Genomic DNA, 18,546 nt, shown 5'->3' with positions numbered 1-18,546 from the left:
TAGTTCATTACATCTGCTAGTTCTCTTATTTCTCTGTTATGTTTCTGTCTAGTTGACCTGTCCATTGGTGAGAGAAGAGTGTTGAAATTTTCTCCTATTAGAGTGTGAAGTTTCAGGTATGTTTTGAGGTTTAGTAATGTTTCTTTTACATATGTGGGTGCTTTTATATTAGGGGCATAGATATTCAGGATAGAGACTTCCTTCTGATGAATTGATCCTGTTATGACTATAAAGTGCCCTTCTCCATCTCTTCTGATTGATTTTAGTTTGAAATCAATTTTGTTAGATGTTAGTATAGCCACATCCACTTGTTTCTTAGGTTCATTTCATAGGGAAACCTTTTCCCAACCCTTTACTCTGAGGTAGTGTCTGTCTTTGAGTTTGAGGTGTTTTTGTTGTAGGCAGCACAATGTTGGATCTTGATTTCATATTCATTCTTTTAACCTGTGCCTTTCTATAGGGAAATTGAGTCCATTGATATTAAATTATATAAATTACCAGTGGTTGTTAACTCCAGTTATTTTTCTGGTGGTAGTGTTTGTGTGTTTCCCTTCTTTGAGCTGTGCTGGTGGAGGGTTGGCAGATGCTTGTGTTAATATGGGTGTTGTTGGCTTCCTTGGTTTGTGATTTTCCTTCTAGTATTTTATGTAAGGCGAGGTTTGTGGCAACGTATTGTTTAAATATGTTTTTGTCCTGGAATATCTTGTTTTCTCCATCGATGGGGAATGCAAGCTTTGCTGGGTATAGTAGTCTGGGCTTGCATCCATGGTTTCTTAGTGTCTGCAGCACATCTATTCTAGACCTTCGGGCTTTCATGGTTTCCATTGAGAAGTCAGGTGTAATTCTGATAGGTTTCCCTTTATATGTTACTTGACCTTTTTCCTTTACAGCTTTTAATATTTGTTATTTATTCTGTGTTTTTCATGTTTTGATTATTATATGACGAGGGGAGGCTTTTTTTTGATCCACTCTATTTGGTGTTGTGTATGCTTCTTGTACCTTCATAGGAATATCCTTCTTTAGGTTGGGAAAGTTTTCTTGTATAATTTTGTTGAATATATTTTCTGGGCCTTTGAGCTGTAATTCTTCTCCTTCTTCTACCCCTATTATTCTTTGGTTTGGTCTTTTCATGGTGTCCAGATTTCCTGGCTGTTTTGTGTTAAGAATTTGTTGGATCTGTTTCATTCTTTAATCAGTGAGTTTATTTTTTCTATAGTATCTTTAGTGTCTGAGATTCTTTCTTCTATCTCTTGTATCCTGTTGATAATACTTGTCTCAGTAGTTCCTGTTCATTTACCCAGATTTTCCATCTCCAGCCTTCCCTAGGTTTGTGTTTTCTTCATTACCTCCATTTCATTTTTCAAGCCTTGAACTGTTTCCTTTACCTGTTTGGTTGCTTTTTCACGTTTTTCTTAGTTTTCTTGGGAATCTTTGAGAGATTTATTTATTTCCTTTACCTTTTTGTTTGCCATCTTCATTTCTTTATAGCAGTTTTTCACCTCCTGTTTAAGTTCCTCTATTATTTTCATAATGTTCTGTTTAATGTCAATTTCTTCTATTTCTTCTCGAGTAGGGTGTTCAATTCTTCTTGTTTTGTGATCCCCGGATTCTGGTGATATCATGTTGCCTTTCAGGTTGTTGGAGGAATTCTTGCATTGGCGCCTGCACATCTCTTCTTTCAAATGGAGACAGGAGAATCTTGGTGTCTTGGTCCAGTCTTTGCTGTGACTGACTCTCTGGGTGAATCTCCTCAGTGCAGGAGCAGGAACTGTTCCTGTCTGGATGGAACTACTCAGCACAAACACAGGGTCTCCTGGTAGTCCAAAGACACTGCAAACAAAAGGGCAAATGTGGGGTCAGGGCAGGGTAGAGTGGAACACAGGCGACCCTGCAGCAGGAGCTGGGGGGTGGGCCTGTGCTCTCTTCCAGGACAGTCTGGCCTGGGATAGCACACACTCACACCTCTTGATGGAACTCCTCAGCACAGACACAGGGTCTCTTTGTAGTCCAAGGACACTGCAGACAAAAGGATGATCATGGGGGCAGGGCAGGGTTGAGTGGAACACAGAAGACCCTGAAGCAGGACCTGGGGTGGGACTGTGCTCTCTTCTGGGACAGTCCGCCCCAGGATAGCACATACTTACCCCTCTGTATGGAACTCCTCATCACTGAAACCAGGATACCTGGTAGTCCAAGGACACCAAAGACAAAAAGTCCTCAACTGTTTTGATTAAATTGATAATATTCTGCCCCATTTATTTCCATGTAAGTGACGTTAATTCCATTCTCCTTAAAATAAAAATTTATTGTGTATAAATGCCATATTTTAATTGTCTAGTTATCTTCTGATAAACATCTAACCTGATCCTATAGTTTGACTATTTTGACTAATGTATAATAATTACGGATCTGCGTGCCATCTGCAGCATTCCATTATATACCCACATGATCTAACAGGGTTTTATAGTAATTGTTTTGCTTTTGATTTTATTGTTTTTGTTTACTATTTGCTTGTTTTTTGACTTGAGGGGCCATCATACTAATGTCCATGGTTTCAGAAATGGAAAAGCCCCACAAATTAGTGGTTAGTTAGGCAATGTGGGAAGGTTATTTACATGCTGATTCTGCTGTCCTGATGATATGTTAGCAGAGTTTTATCTATACTCACTTTACCATGGGTAAAAGGAAGCTCAGAGAGACATGATAGCTTCCCCAGGAAAAGTCATGAGCAGATGCTATCCCCAGGATCTGAAGTCACAGTGGCATGAGTCACTCACCATAAGCCATCATGCCTCCCTCCCATAAAGCAACAGGGATCTCTATTAGTTGACAGTGTCCCTGATTCAGGAGAAGTGACACCCTAGACCTTTAACAAAAGAAGGAACATGTTTAGCTATCTGGAATGAACAGTGAATGTTCATCTAACAAAATGACTCTTCATAAGACTCTTCAGTAAGGTCTGCTGGCAATAAACTTCCTCTGGAAGTCAAAGAAGAAGAGGGTCAACAGGAACCCTGTTTATGAAAGGGGTTTGGGTTGTGCACTGACCCTAGCAACTGGACCCATCAGAAACAGGTAAACAAAATGAAGGTGCTTAAAATTGGGGAAAAAAACAAGAAAAGGGCATAGGCAAAGAAAGATGAAGGAGAGGGAAGAGAAAGAATTAAAGGAGTGAGGAGATGAAGAAGACAGAAGAGGAGAGGATTAAAAAATGGAGTGAGGGTATGAGGGGAAGACAGTATCATTTCAAAAATCATACTACAGTGTTGCAATCTTCATTTTTTGGAAGACCTCAGGGAAAGGTCACCAACTGTCCTTCTTAATAATTTGTTTCCTTATTTTGCACAAACAAATCACAGGCTTCCTTGGCTCTGTTTCACATTCTTTCATGTTGTCTGCTACAATGCCACGTTGCTCTCATGACTTGTGTCCTTATTTCGTGGGTGACACTAAAGGGCCTCCCCAAGAAATAAATAGCAGAATGCTGAGCTCTCAACTGCAGAAAGTTCCCTGATCTCTATCTTGTACCAAAGACCAACCCACAAGGGCTTCCTCAACATGAAGCTGGTCCTAGTCTTCTTGCTGGCCGCCATCCCCATTTGCTGCTATGCCAGTAGTAAGTTATGTGGAGGGCTGGGTGGTGGGTCTGTGGAGGTGTGGGTGGTGGGTTCTGTGGAGGGGTAGGCGGTGAGTTCTGTGGAGGGGGTTGAGTTCTGTGCAGCGGTGGGCTACTTTTAGACCACACACTGTTTCTGTTCTACCCTAATAAGCCCTAGTGCCTGAGCCACAGAATGTCAACAGTGTTACAAAATGTCTGACTAAATAGCTCTGAAACTCAATACTAGTCCAGATAGTCAAAGAAACATCACAGGTGCAGCACTGGGGCTGTGTGTGATGTGTCACTACCATACAGGAGGTCCCAAGGTGATGACAACTCTCCTGAAATCCATGGCAGGTCTTGGATTTGGATACAAGCTATTTTATAGAAAATGAGAAAAATATAAATGACCCTGGACCTAAATGGTTTTCCTAAAAATTGTACATAGAAATCTCTTTAAATGTGGAAAAATTTTTTACTCAAACTGTAGCATGAGACCTAGGAGTAAACAGTTCATGAGCCATGACACAGACTGTCAAAGCTTGTTCTGACCCCTTCACTTTAGGCCACTTACATCCTTGTCCTACTGGTAAAGAGGAGAGTTCACATTCCCCAAGTCCACTTGAAGTAATGACTGAAGTAAAACTTTGTCCCTGAGAATGTAGCCAGTACAAACATGTCACAAGTGCAATAGACTTTGTATAATTTGCTTTGTCTATGTTGTCAACTTCACTTATCCAAAAGGCTGGTGCAAAATGACAAGAAGGTGGAGTTCTAAATTAATTTGATAGGAAAATCAGGGTTAACCTTGACCTCTTTCTCTTCCCCTGGCTGAACAATGACATCGCTTCAAGTACAAGAGTTTATGATTTATGATACTTTTGATGCAGATGGTAGAGTTACAGGTGACAATGGCTAATATCTATAAACTACTGTAAAATACTTAATGGGGTTCTCAAATTAGCACTGAGATGCATTATGGCTACAAGAAAGAAAGACACAAGAGTTCACTGTGTCCCATCACAACAAAACTTCTAATTTCTTGCATGTCATTGCTGACAAAAGTCAGCAAGGTTTGATGTCCCTTGTTGGCTTGTTACGGGCAAGTTTGCAGAACCTAAAGGAATCTTGCAGTCGGCTTCCATTTTCTGCATGAGGTCACTTCAAGTACCAAAGTTTCTGTTTAAATTGCTCTGTGATTCAAATGCTCGAGTTAACAGAGCAAAGCAGATACTATTGTAGCCATGGTAGTTATAGGAAGTCTTAACATATTCCATAATGTTCTCAAAACAGTAAAAACAATAATAACAATTCAAAGCTTATATGTGCCTCAAAATTTCAAAATATTGCTTAGTAGTTGAAGATAGCATTCACAGCTTTACAAAACAAGGAATAATATATGTCTGGAAAGTGGTAGAAATAAATCCTATTCAACATTAGCTTTAATACCAAGGAGTTATGTGTGTTGAAAAGATCACTCTGACTCAGAACATAGATTTCACCATTAAACATGTGATGTTAGCGCTATGTTTTGGCAGTACTTGTGTGCACATGTGTACAGGAGCCTGCAGAAGTATCAAATACCCCTGGAGCTGTAGTTACAGGTGGGTGGCTTTAAGCTGCCTGACATGGGTTCTTGGAATCAAATTCAGAGCTTCCAGAAGAAGTGTTCCTTCTCCTAACTGCTGAGCCTTCTCCCTGGCTTATTTTTTTATTTTTGTATAATTCTAAGGCAGCACAAGTGTCCTCATGTACTTTATAACACCAGAGTTGTATTTTAATAAACATTCATTCCAACATTTTAGTTCACCTAAATGCATAGCAAGTAATTTCTACTATAAGAAATGTTTAACACAATAAAGATTTCAGCAAATAAAAAAAAACAGTAAAAATATGTAGCAGACTTTGACCAAACAATGACTCCAATACTTACCATGCCCAGACAGTGGCCTGCCATCTCCTCAGTGTCCTTCCCAGTGAAGGGTGTGTGAAGGTTTGGCTTCTTTGCGCTGCCATGTCAGGGACAGAGTTTGCAGTTTCTAAGTGGAATCTTGCAATCTGCAGTTTCTGTCCCAGATATGGCAGTGCCCACCACCTTTGCTAATCTGTGTCTCTACTTGTACTCAACAAGATGTTTGTGATGAGCAGTGACCCCTACAGAGTTCAGACCTCCAGTGATGAATGCCATGTCTTTCCAGGTTCTAATTGCCATGCAATGGATGATGTCGTTGCACAGATTATTAACTCATCAGTGTCTGTGGCTGAGTTTCAGGGACTGATTAAGTCATACGCACCTCTTCCTTATGACGAAAAGGCTTTGGGCGAAGTGAAACAATGTTTCCTAGACCAGTCTGAGGAGACTCTGGCCAATTATGGAGTGATGATGGTAATTATACATTTTCCCTTTTTTGTATTATATAACTATATATATTTGAATGATGTACACGTATATATCATATATATACATATATGTACATACTTATGTATTTTATATATTTATATCGGCATATATTTGTATATATATACATATTTATATATCCACATACATATATTTCCACTAATGAGGAAGAACAGTTTCCAACATTGTGACTAATAAGGTCTAAGCAAACATTGTCTGTGTACTATTTTTGAACAACATAATTTGATTTAGTGGTGACATTTTGTTCAGGAAAGCCATTGAAAGACACACCTCATATTCCATATTATTTTGAGGATATTAAAATAATTAAAGAAAAACACAAAAACAAAGGAGATGACCCAGAGATCACTCTCTTATCAATAACCTCCCAATCACACAAACACAGGTACATATATGCAACCATGGATGTTCATGAGCACGTGCGCAAACACATGCACACACTCACAAATACATACACACACACACAATACACACTTAAACCCATAAGCACATCATGACATGGAGAAAGCCCTCAAATTCTTAAGTCAGAGAAAAATACACTTGGCTCTCAAGAAGTCCTGTTTTGGTTCAGTGACCATTGACCTTCCATTTGCACCAATTTAGAGTGAGTGCTGAAGACCCCAGGATAAGAACATCAGGACTAACAGTCACTTTAAATAATAATAATAGTCTCTTTTCAAGCATAAAAATGTAGCTCTAAGAATTTATCTAAAGTGTCCCTGTCCCATTTAAGCATCCCACAGATGCCAAATTTAGAAGTATGCCCAGTTTTAACTAAAACCACAGGAATACACAGGGCCTGAAAGTACTGGGGAGGTCTCTCTAGTTGCTTATAACAAATCTCATTTTTAGAGCACTGAGGAATTTTTAAAGCCACACTCTCTGTTAAGCAAGGTTTCAATTGAGCAAGTGGTAAGAGAATAATAGCAGAGCAGTTCAAACTGAGGGTCGTCAGATACCTTCAGCCACAGAGGCATCTAGAAACAGCTGGACCAGGGGAGGTTGGAAGTTAGAGGCTAAGGTAATCAAGGGGAAACCTTCAAAAAAATAAAAAAAAATCTGGGTTTCTTACTCTTGTTGTTTTCTTAAATGGTAGAGCACATGCACCTAATCGGATTTATCTCTGGAAGCTTTCTGGAATATTTAATAGTAATTGAAAATACTGAAAAAATAATTAAAAACACAAGATTTTTTTCTTTTCAATATTGGACTCGACAGTCAAAGTTCAAAATTTAAGTCGCTTCCTCATTTATTTTTCAGGATGCTATATACGACAGTGAAGATTGTCCATAGTCTGCCTAAAAGTTCCACGAGAACTTTAGCTCACAGGAATGAAGAGCTGATACCATAATCGTAACTTTTCTTTCTTGACTTTATCTTCCTGTCTATAAAGTGCAAGACTATGGTTGGAATCTCGAGGGCATTTCTTTCTATTCATTAAATTTATTTGCAAATACCAATACTTTGTGCGATCTTTTAAAACTGGGGGCTTAGGAGGCCTGCAATCCTCCACTCTAGGACACCCACCCACAGATGACTCCCACACAACCTTAAACTGAGCCTAAGGAAGGAGTGTCTGTCCCTGGCCATTGAGTCCCAGCTCTGGAGAAGAAAGGAGAGTGTCTGTCCCTGGCTGAGTCCCCTCTCTGGAGAAGAAAGGAGAGTGTCTCTTCCTGGCTGAGTACCCTCTTTGGAGAAGAAAGGAGGGTGTCTCTCCTTGGCCATGTTGAGTCCCCTCTCTGGAAAAGAAAGGAAGGTGTCTCTTCCTGGCCATGCTGAGTCCCCTCTCAGGTGAAGAGCTCAGCTACTTTCTCACCACCACCTCTATTCAGCATCCTTGGCATTATCCTACTGGGGGTCTGACGCTGGGATGTGCTGCCAGCCCTGCTGCCACCAGGGCTTTGTGTCTACAAGAATTAGGAAATAAAGATGGTCCCACACATGCCACTCAATCAATAGAACTCAGAATGTAAATAGGTTCAGGGAAAGAAATCATGATCATCTCAAATGAGAAACGGGACTTTTACAAACTGCAGAGGCTTATTGTTTGATTGATTTTTGTTTTTTGAATTTTGTTTGAGATACTTCCCTTAATGGCAAAATGTCTTTATGAACATATGAATCAGAGGAAATGACAAACATAACAAATATTTCTTATGTCAAAATTAATGAAATGAAGAAAATAGGATTCTGACACAAGAAGAGTAACCCATTTTTGTTAGGGACCAAGACCAACAGTCAAGCAAGCGATAACAAGAACGGTTTATTAATTCCAGCACTAAGTGGCACATTGGCAACCCACAATGAAGGTCACAAGTTCCCTTTAAGTAGAGTTTGCAGAAATCCAGGGAGGAGGGATTAATGTAGGGCTGATTGATAGGGGACAGATTTGTCTGGGGACTGATTGGTGAGTGGACTTAGTGGTTAGGGTCTTTTCTGCAGCAGAGTAGGGAAAACTATCTTTAGCTTGCAAAAGGCTGGGGGGCATCTGCTCATCCAGCAGAAGGGCTTTGGGGATCTGCTAAGCCAGGGAAAGGTTTTTGGGGTGTCTGCTGAGCTAGCAGAAGACTGGGGGTATCTGCTAGTTGGTTGCCTGTAGGTAGTGGTTTTTTTTTTTTTTTTTTTTTTTGACTGCCTGTTTAGCTCTGCTCCATTTTAGTGAACCAAAACTAAGATTTCTACCAGGCTACTAGGAGAGCCTGGCCTGTGACCCCCCCCCCTGCAACTCTCTGTTTCCTCTAATAATAAGGAAGGAGAGGATATATACTTCCCTGCTCCCATATCCACCCTTCCTTTATCCCAACCATCCCATTCCCCCAAACTCCCCCCATCCTCTTCTACTCACTTTTCTCTCCCCATTTTCCCTTACCCCCATCCCATCCCACCCCCAAGTTCCCAATTTTTGCCTGGCAATCTTGTCTACTTCCCATATCCAGGAGGATGACTATATGTTTTTCTTTGGGTTCACCTTCTTATTTAGATTCTCTAGGATCACAAATTATAGGCTCAATGTTCTTTATTTATGGCTAGAAACCAATTATGAGTGAGGACATCCCATGTTCATCTTTTTGGGTCTGGGTTACCTCACCCAGGATAGTGTTTTCTATTTCCATCCATTTGCATGCAAAATTCAAGATGTCATTGTTAGGGTTGGCAAGAGATTTGGCTAGAGGGGCTTGCAGATGTCCAGGGAGATGTCCCCAGTTAGTTCCTTGGGCAACTGAGGAGAGGGAACCTGAAATGGCCCTATCCTATAGCCATACTGATGAATATCTTGCATATCACCATAGAACCTTCATCTGGCGATGGATGGAGATAGAGACAGAGACCCACATTGGAGCACCAGACTGAGCTCCCAAGGTCCAAGAGGAACAGAAGGAGGGAAAACATGAGCAAGGAAGTCAGGACCGTGAGGGGTGCACCCACCCACTGTGACAGTGGGGATGATCTATTGGGAGCTCACCAAGGTCAGATGGACTGGGACTGAATAAGCATGGGATAAAACCAGACTCTCTGAACATGGCTGACAATGAGGGCTGATGAGAAGCCAAGGAAAATGGCACTGGGTTTTGATCCTACTGCATGAACTGGCTTTATGGGAGCCTAGCCTGTTTGGATGCTCACCTTCCTGGACCTGGATGGAGGGGGGAGGACCTTGGACTTCCCACAGGGCAGGGAACCCTGACTGGTCTTCAGAATGGAGAGGGAGGGAGAAAGGAGTGGGGAAGGGGGAGAGGAGTGGGGAGAGGAGGAGAGGAGTGGGAGGAGGGAAATGGGAGGCAGGGAGGAGGCAGAAATTTTTTCAATAAAAAAATATAAGGAAGGAGAGAAGTGGGTCTGTTCTCTAGGTGCTTTTCACTGGGGTGCCGGTAGTGACTAAGCATAAGAAATGTTTCGCATATGTTGAACACTTGGTCCCCAGTTTGTGGAGATGTCTGTGAAGGCTATGGAAGCTTTAGGACAGTAGGTCTCCACCTTCCTAATGCTGTAGCCCCTTAATACAGTTCCCCATGTTGTAGTGACCCTCACCCCCGAAACCGTAAAATTATTTTCATTGCTACTTCGTAGCTGTAATTGTGCTACTGTTATGAGTTATCATGGAAACATCTGGTATGTGGAGCAGCTGATATGAGATCCCTGCTGTGGTAAAGATGGAGCCCTGCTGGCAGAAGACATCACTCAGAGGATCTGAGGTTTAAAGCCTGGCCCCAAACCACATTTCCCTTTTTGCTGTGATGGACTCTGTCAGTCTGAACTTTAAATCAGAATGAACCCGGGGCTGGAGAGATGGCTTAGAGGTTAAGAGCACTGACTGCTCTTCCAGAGGTCCTGAGTTCGATTCCCAGCAACCACATCGTGGCTCACACCCATCTGTAATGAGATCTGGTGCCCTCTTCTGGCCTGAGGGCATACATGGATGCTGAACACTGTGTACACAATAAATAAATAAATATTTAAAAAAAAATCAGAGTGAACCCATTCTTTCCTAACTTGCTTCTTGTCAGAGAACTTTATCACAGAAACTGAAAACTAACTGCTAGAGTTGCCTGAATTTTCAGCCAAGAAAAACTTCATAAAAAGAAATACACTACAAATAATATGGGAAGAAATCAAACTGTCCCTGTTTGAAGATGATATGATTCAATATTTAAAACAGTCTCTACCAGAAAAGTCTTGGATCAGAGACACTCTCCTAGAGAATCATTAGAATGTGAAACAGAATGTACAAGACCCAGCAGCATTTCTATACACCCCTAACATGGAGAGGGAATTTGAGAATACAATGCCATTCAAAATAAATGCCTATAGATGTGCCTGCCCTACATGCTTTGCTATTAATGTGATAAAATATCCTGACAAAAGACAGCCTAAGGGAGAAAAGGTTTATTTTAACACAGTTGCAAGTTACAACTCTTCATTGTGGTGTAGTTACAGTTACAGAACTTGCAGCAGTTAGATGCATCACACCATGCTTAAGAGCAGGAAGTCACAAATGCATGCATGCTCGCTGCTTCTCTGGTTGTGCTCGGGCTGATTTCTCACTCATACAGTTCAAGGTTCTCTGCCTAGAAAAGGGTGCTGCCTATAGTGTCTGGGACTTCCCACATCTGTTACCCTAATTAAGACAACCTCCCTCAGACATACACACAGGACACTCAACATAGACAATACCTCAATGGAACAAATGGAACTTTCCTCCAGGTGAGAGTAGACTGTGTCAGTGTGACAATCCCCTAATCAAAGAGGTGTAGGCCTCCCACAATAAAATCTTTAAAACTATGAGGAAAGAAAATGAGTAAGACATTAAAAGTTAGGAAAAACACCTATCCTCATAAATCAGTAAGATAAATGTTGTTAAGATATCCATATTACTGAAAAAGGCTACAGATTCATTGAAATTCCTATCAAGATTCCAAAAAGTAATCTTTAAGGAAATAGAAAAAAAGTCCCAAATTTAAATGGAAACACAAAAACCCCCGATTATGCTAAACAATCCATAGCAAAGAGAACAATGCTAAAGGTGTCACATTATCTTATTTCCAATTGAACTCCTGGGCTATGGTACTACAGCCTTCATGGTAATGGTATGAAAAGAGATGGTAATGGTTAATGGAATATATTAGAAGAGTCAAAAATAAAACATTCATCGTCAGCCTCAGTGATTTGGGATTCCCCTCTGTGTTCTGTGATTACCATTAATGAATAAAGACACTGCCTTGGCCTGTTGATAGGGCAGAACTTAGATAGGCAGGAAAAACTGGACTGAATGCTGGGAGAAGGAAGGCAGATAGGGAGACACTATGGAGCCACACTAGAGTCAGACATGCCCAAACTTTGCCAGTAAGCCACTGCCACATGGCAATACACAGGTTCATAGAAATTGGTTAAACTAAGATGTAAGGGTTATCCACAAGACGTTAATGCTAATGGGCCAAACAGTGTTTTAATTAACACAGTTTCTGTGTGATGATTTTGGGACTAAACTAGCAGGGTTGCCGGGACTCTCTCCCTTTCAACAAATTGGTGCCAACGTGGCTATCTAAATTCTCTTAGAACTTTAAAAAGCTTGGAAAGGAACTCTAGACACAGAAAAATAAAGTTTAATCTCATTTTTACTCAGATGGTATCATGCTGTAGCTCCTTTAAGGGAGGTTTTCCTGATTCACTGGAAGCAGAAAAAAAGCCATGACTTTTTAAAAAGGCAGCTTCTTGGGCCATGCTGTCAGTGCAAATTCAGCTATGGAGTATTTAAATGGCATTAGTGGGCCCAGGTGTTTGTGTGGCCACTCAGGGTCAGGAGCAATGTAGCTGAGACCATCTCAGGACCCCTCACAGGGGCAGGCAGTGGGATCAGGTCTACAAGACATGCACAAGGAGGAGAGCATGGCAGATTCTTGCTGCCATACACAGAGAGATTTCCATTTTGCTTTTACTCAGTAAAGAAATGGTTTTCATGCTGCATGGTGCTACCCAGAGTTTAGGTGGTGAGAATGGCTCCCACCTGGAAGTCCTAAAGCTGAGGGTGAATGACCTCCGTCATATTTAAAGCCCGAGAGAGGCAGAGCCAGAACCCAGGGCCACTGTGATCAAGCTGTTTAGCATTTTAAGTAATGCTTTAGGTCAGAAAATATTTACAGATATGAAATAAAGACAAATCAAAATTTAAAAAAGATCTCTAAATTGGTGATAGTGTTGGATAAATGTACATAGGCTTGGGAGAGGGAAGAAAAAGACTATAAAGAATTATAAGAGGAAATAATTATTTTTTAAAAAATAAAGTCTTTAAGAAGACAAAGTACAGACAATGATAAATTTAAGGGAGTAAATAAAGCCACTCAAAGATGGAAAGTTCACAGAGAGTCTGGATTGTGCATATTATGGTGTCGTTTTGAATTTTTTAAATTTATTTATTTATTTATTAAAAATTTCCACCTCCTCCCCTCATCCCATTTTCTTCTTCTTCTCACCTTCCCCCTCCCTTGCCAGCCCTAAGAGGAGTCAGGGTGCCCTGTCCTGTGGGAAGTCCAAGCCCCTCCCCCCTATGTCCTGGTCTAGGAATGCGTGCATCCTAATAGACTATACACCCAAAAAAGCCAGTACATGCAGTAGAATTAAAACCCAGTGCCATTATCATTGGCTTCCCAGTCAGCCCTCATTGCCAGCCACATTCAGAGAGTCTGGTCTGATCACATGCTTGTTCAGTCCCAGACCAGCTGGCCTTGGTGAGCTCCCATTAGATCAGTCACACTGTCTCAGTGGGTGGACACACTCCTCCCGGTCCTGACTTCTTTGCCCAATTTCTCCCTTCTTCAGTTCTTCATCTGGACCTTGGGAGTTCAGTTCAGTGCTCCAATGTGGGTCTCTGTCTCTATCTCCATCCATCTCCAGATGAAGGTTCTATGGTGATATGCAGCATATTCATTAATGTGGCTATGCGAGAAGGCCAGTTCAGACACCCTCTCCTCTGCTGCCCAAGGACCTAGCTGGGGAAATCCCTTTGGACACCTGGGAAACCCTCTAGAGCCAAGTCTCTTGCCAAACCTAAAATGGTTCCCTTAATTAAGATATCTTCTTCCCTGCTCCCATATCCACCCTTCCTCCATCTCAACCATCCCATTACCCCAAGCTCTCCCCAATCCCCCCTTCTCCTTTCTTTTTCCCCATCTCCATTTCCTGCCACCCCCCACCCCCGTGCTCCCAACTTTTTCCTTTGGGTTTACCTTCTTATTTAGCTTCTCTAGGATCATGAACTATAGGCACAATGTCCTTTGTTCATGACTAGAATCCACTAATGAGTGAGTACATACCATATTCATCTTTATGGGTCTGGGTTATCTCACTCAAGATAATGTTTTCTATTTCCATTCATTTGCATGCAAAATTCAAGATGTCATTGTATTTTACCACTGAGTAAAACTCTAATGTATATATGTGCCACACCTTCCTTATCCATTCTTCTATCAAGGGGCACCTAAATTGTTTCCATGTTCTGGCTATTACAAATAGTGCTGCTATGAACATAGTTGAACAAATGCTTTTGTAGTATGATAGGGCACCTCTTGGGTATATTCTCAAGAGTGGAATTGCTGGATGCTGAGGTAGGTTGACTCCCAGTTTCCTGAGAAGCCACCACACTGATTTCCAAAGTGGTTGCACAAGTTTGCATTCCCACCAACAATGGATGAATGTTCGTTCCCCTTACTCTACATCCTCTCAAGCATAGGCTATCATTGGTGTTTTTGATTTGAGCCATTCTGGCAGGTATAAGATGGTATCTTAGAGTTGTTTTGATTTGCATTTCCCTGATTGCTAAGGAAGTTAAACATGACCTTAAGTATCTTTTGGCCATTTGAATTTCTTCTGTTGAGAATTCTCTGTTCTGTTGAGTACCCCATTTTTTAATTGGGTTATGCAGAATTTTAATGTCTAGTTTCTTGAGTTCTTTATATATTTTGGAGATCAGGCCTTTGTCTGATGAGGGGTTGGTGAAGTCAGGGATGGTAATGCCTCCGAAAGTACTTTTAATGTATAGGATTGTTTTGGCTACCCTGCGATTTTTGTTTTTTCATATAAAGTTGATTATTGTTCTCTCAAGGTCTGTGAAGAATTTTGTTGGGCTTTTGATGGGAGTTGCATTGAATCTATAAATTGCTTTTGGTAGAATCGCCATTTTTACTATGTTGATCTTACCCATCCAAGAACATGGGAGATCCTTCCATTTTCTGGTATCCTCTTCCATTTTTTTCTTCAAAGTCTTAAAGTTCTTGTCAAATAGATCTTTCACTTCCTTGGTTAGAGTTACCCCCAGATACTTTATGCTATTTGTGGCTATATTGAAAGGTGATGTTTCTCTGATTTCCCTCTCTGCTTCTTTGTTCTTTGTGCATAAGAGGGCTACTTATTTTTTGGAGTTGATCTTGTATCCTGCCACATTACTAAAGGTGTTTATCAGTGGAAGGAGTTCTTTGGTAGAGTTTTTGGGGTCTTTTATGTACTCTATCATATCATCTGCAAATAACAAAAGCTTGATTCTTCCTTTTTAATTAGAATCCCCTTGATCTCCTGATGTTGTCTATTGCTAGAACTTCAAGCACTACATTGAAGAGGTATGGAGAGAATGGACAGCCTTGTCTTGTTCCTGATTTTAGTGGAATGGCTTTGAGTTTTTCTCCATTTAATTTCATGTTAGCTGTTGACTTGCTGTATATTGCTTTTATTATATTTAGGTATGACCATTGTATCCCTAATCACTCCAAGACCTTTATCATAAAGGGGTGTTGAATTTTGTCAAATGCTTTTTCAGCATCTAATGAAATGATCATGTGGTTTCTTTCTTTCAGTTTATTCATATGATGAATTACATTGATAGATTTTCATATGTTGAACCAGCCCTGCATCTCTGGGTTAAGTCTACTTGATTGTAATGAATAATTTTTTAATGTGTTCTTGGATTCTGTTTGCCAGAATTTTATTGAGAATTTTTGCATCAATGTTCATGAGTTTGATTGGTTTGTAATTCTTTTTCTTGGTTGGATCTTTCTGTGGTTTTGGAATCATGGTGACTGTAGCTTCATAAAAAGAGTTTGGCAATGACTCTTCTTATTCTATTATGTGAAACACATTAAGAAGTATAGGTATTAGCTCTTCTTGGATGTTCTGGTAGAATTCTGCATTGAAACCATCTGGTCCGGGGCTTTTTTTGGTAGGGAGGTTTTTGATGAAAGCTTCTAATTCCTCGTGACTTCTAGGTTTATTGAAATTGTACACCTGGTCTTGATTTAATTTTAGTAAATGGTACTTATCTAAAAAATGTCAATTTCTTTCATATTTTTCAATTTTGTGGCATTACAGACTTTTGTAGTAAGATCTAATGATTCTTTGATTTTTCTCTGTGTCTGTGGTTTTGTTCCCATTTTCATTTCTGTTCTTGCTCATTTGCATGTTTTCTACCTGCCTTTTGATTATTTTGGATAGGGGTTTCTCAATCTTGATGATTTTCTCCAAGAACCAGCTTTTTGTGACATTGATTTTTGGATTGTTTTCTGTGTTTCTATTTTGTTGATTTCAGCTCTCAGTTTGATTATTCCCAGTCTTCTACGCCTTCTGGGTGAGTCTGCTTCTTTTTTTTCTAGAGCTTTCAGATGTGCTGTTAAATCTCTAATGTGTGCTTTCTCTGTTTTCTTTATGTGGGCACTTAGTGCTATGAACTTTCCTCTTAACACTGCTTCCATAGTGTCCCGTAGGTTTGGGTATGTTGTGTCTTTATTTTTGTTGAATTCAAGGAAGACTTGTATTTCTTTCTTTATTTCTTCCTTGACCCAGGGGTGGTTCAGTAGTTGACTGTTCAGTTTCCATGAATTTGTAGGCTTTCTGGGGGTAGAATTGTTGTTGAATTCTAACTTTATTCCATGGTGATCCAATAGTACACAGGTGGTTGATGCAATTTTTTTCTGTCTGTGGATGTTTGCTATGTTATCGATTATATGATCAATTTTTGAGTAGGTTCCATGAGATGCTGAGAAGAAGGTATATTCTTTTCTGTTTGAGTGGAATGTTCTATAGATGTCTGTTAAGTCCATTTGGTTCATTACATCTGTTAGTTCTCTTATTTCTCTGTTAAGTTTCTGTCTGGTTGACCTCTCCATTGGTGAGAGAGGAGTATTGAAATCTCCTTCTATTAGAGTGTGGGGTTTGATGTGTGATTTGAGTTCTAGTAATGTGTGGTGCTTTTATATTAAGGGCATAGATATTCAGGATTGAGACTTCCTCCTGATGAATTGTTCCCATTGTAAGTATAAAATGTCCTTCTCCATCTCTTCTGATTGGTTTTAGTTTGAAATCAATTTTGTTAGATATTAACATAGGCTCACCCGCTTGTTTCTTAGGTTCATTTGATAGATAAACCTTTTCCCAACCCTTTACTCTGAGGTAGTGTCTGTCTTTGAGGTTGAGGTGTATTTCTTGTAAACAGCAGAATGTTGGATTCTGTTTCCGTATCCATTCTCTTAACCTGTGCCTTTTTTATAAGTGAATTGAGTCCATTGATATTAAGTGATATTAATGACCAGTGGTTGTTAACCCCGGTTATTTATTTATGTTTTTGGTGGTAGTGTTTGTGTGTTTCCCTTCTTTAAGTTGTGCTGGTGGAGGGTTGTCAGATGCCTTTGTTATTATGGATGTTGTTGGCTTCCTTGGTTTGTGGTTTTCCTTCTAGTACTTTCTGTAAAGCTGGGTCTGTAACTACATATTGTTTAAATCTGTTTTTGTCCTTGAATATCTTTTTTCTCCATTGATGGTGAATGCAAGCTTTGCTGGGTATAGTAGTCTGGGCTTGCATCTATGGTCTCTTAATGTCTGCATCACATCTATCCAAGACCTTCTGGTTTTCATGGTGTCTATTGAGAAGTCAGGTGTAATTCTGATAGATTTACCATTATATGTTACTTGACCTTTTTCTTTGCAGCTCTTAATATTCTTTCTTTCTTCTGTATGTTTTGTGTTTTGATTATTATATGGCGAGGTGATTTTTTTTTGATCCAGTCTATTTGGTGTTCTGTATGCTTCTTGTACCTTCATAGAAATATTCTTCTTTAGGTTGGGAAAGTTTTCTTGTATAATTTTGTTGAATATATTTTCTGGGCCTTTGAGCTGTAATTCTTCTCCCTCTTCTACCACTATTATTCTTTGGTTTGGTCTTTTCATGGTGTCCCAGATTTTTTGTGTTAAGAATTTGTTGTGTTTGTTGTTTTCTTTAATCAATGAGTTTATTTCCTCTATAGTATCTTCAGCGTCTGAGATTCTTTCTTTTACCTCTTGTATTCTGTTGGTTATACTTGTCTCTGTAGTTCCTGTTCATTTACACAGATTTCCCATATCCTGGCTTCTCTTGTTTTGTGTTTACTTCATTGTCTCCATTTCATTTTTCAAGTCTTGAACTGTTTCCCTTATCAGTTTGAATGCTCTTTCTTGTTTTTTTTTTGGTGTTTTTTGAGAGATTTAATCATTTCTTCTACTGTTTTGTTTGTCTTCTCCATCTTTTTAAAGGAGTTTGTTACATCCTGTTTAAGGTCCTCTATTATTGTCATAATGTTACATTTAAAGTTGATTTTTTTCTACTTCTTCTGGAATAGGTTGTTCAAGTCTTCTTGTTGTGTGGTTTCTGGATTCTGGTTTTGTCATTTTGCCTTCCATGTTGTTGAAGGAATTCTTACATTAGTGCCTGCCCATCTCTTCCTTCAAATACAGCCAAGAGAGTCTTTGTGTCTTGGTCCAATCTTTGCTGTGACTGACTGTGTACATGGGGAATTTTCTTAGTCTAGCCTCTTTTAGGGCCCTTTGGTACTGGAGTCGGTAGTGCTGGTGGATCTAAGGACCTGACAGATGGAAAGGAGTGCTCTCTGGCTGAATCTCCTCAGTGCAGATGCAGGATCTATTCCTGCGCCAAGGACCTCACAGAAAACTGGGCAGGCTTGGGGGAGGCAGGGTCATGTGGAACAAAGAAGCACCTGCAGCACGAGCTGGAGGGGCC

The 18,546-nt window shown here is 40.1% G+C and overlaps 1 protein-coding gene across 1 annotated transcript; it reads left to right on the top strand.

Annotated features, from left to right (window-relative positions):
• The first annotated feature begins 3,558 nt into the window (after positions 1–3,558).
• Positions 3,559–7,431, top strand: LOC130879066 (secretoglobin family 2A member 2-like). Its single transcript, XM_057777069.1, has 3 exons — positions 3,559–3,616; positions 5,797–5,984; positions 7,278–7,431. Exons 1-3 carry the CDS (start codon positions 3,559–3,561, stop codon positions 7,308–7,310), a joined length of 279 nt encoding a protein of 92 aa, XP_057633052.1. The 3' UTR covers positions 7,311–7,431.
• Positions 7,432–18,546: the final 11,115 nt, after the last annotated feature.

This window comes from Chionomys nivalis, chromosome 8 (assembly GCF_950005125.1).
Source record: "Chionomys nivalis chromosome 8, mChiNiv1.1, whole genome shotgun sequence".
Lineage (NCBI taxonomy): Eukaryota > Metazoa > Chordata > Mammalia > Rodentia > Cricetidae > Chionomys > Chionomys nivalis.
Note: the sequence above shows the minus strand (reverse complement) of the source record. Positions and strands in the feature narration are given on the sequence as shown.

Bases quoted from the DNA above. Each gene is read 5' to 3' on its own strand.
- LOC130879066 (XM_057777069.1), top strand. From the start codon at position 3,559: ATGAAGCTGGTCCTAGTCTTCTTGCTGGCCGCCATCCCCATTTGCTGC. The intron at 3,617-5,796 runs GTAAGTTATGTG...ATGTCTTTCCAG, and splicing joins CATTTGCTGCTATGCCAGTA to GTTCTAATTGCCATGCAATG. The intron at 5,985-7,277 runs GTAATTATACAT...TTTATTTTTCAG, and splicing joins CCAATTATGGAGTGATGATG to GATGCTATATACGACAGTGA.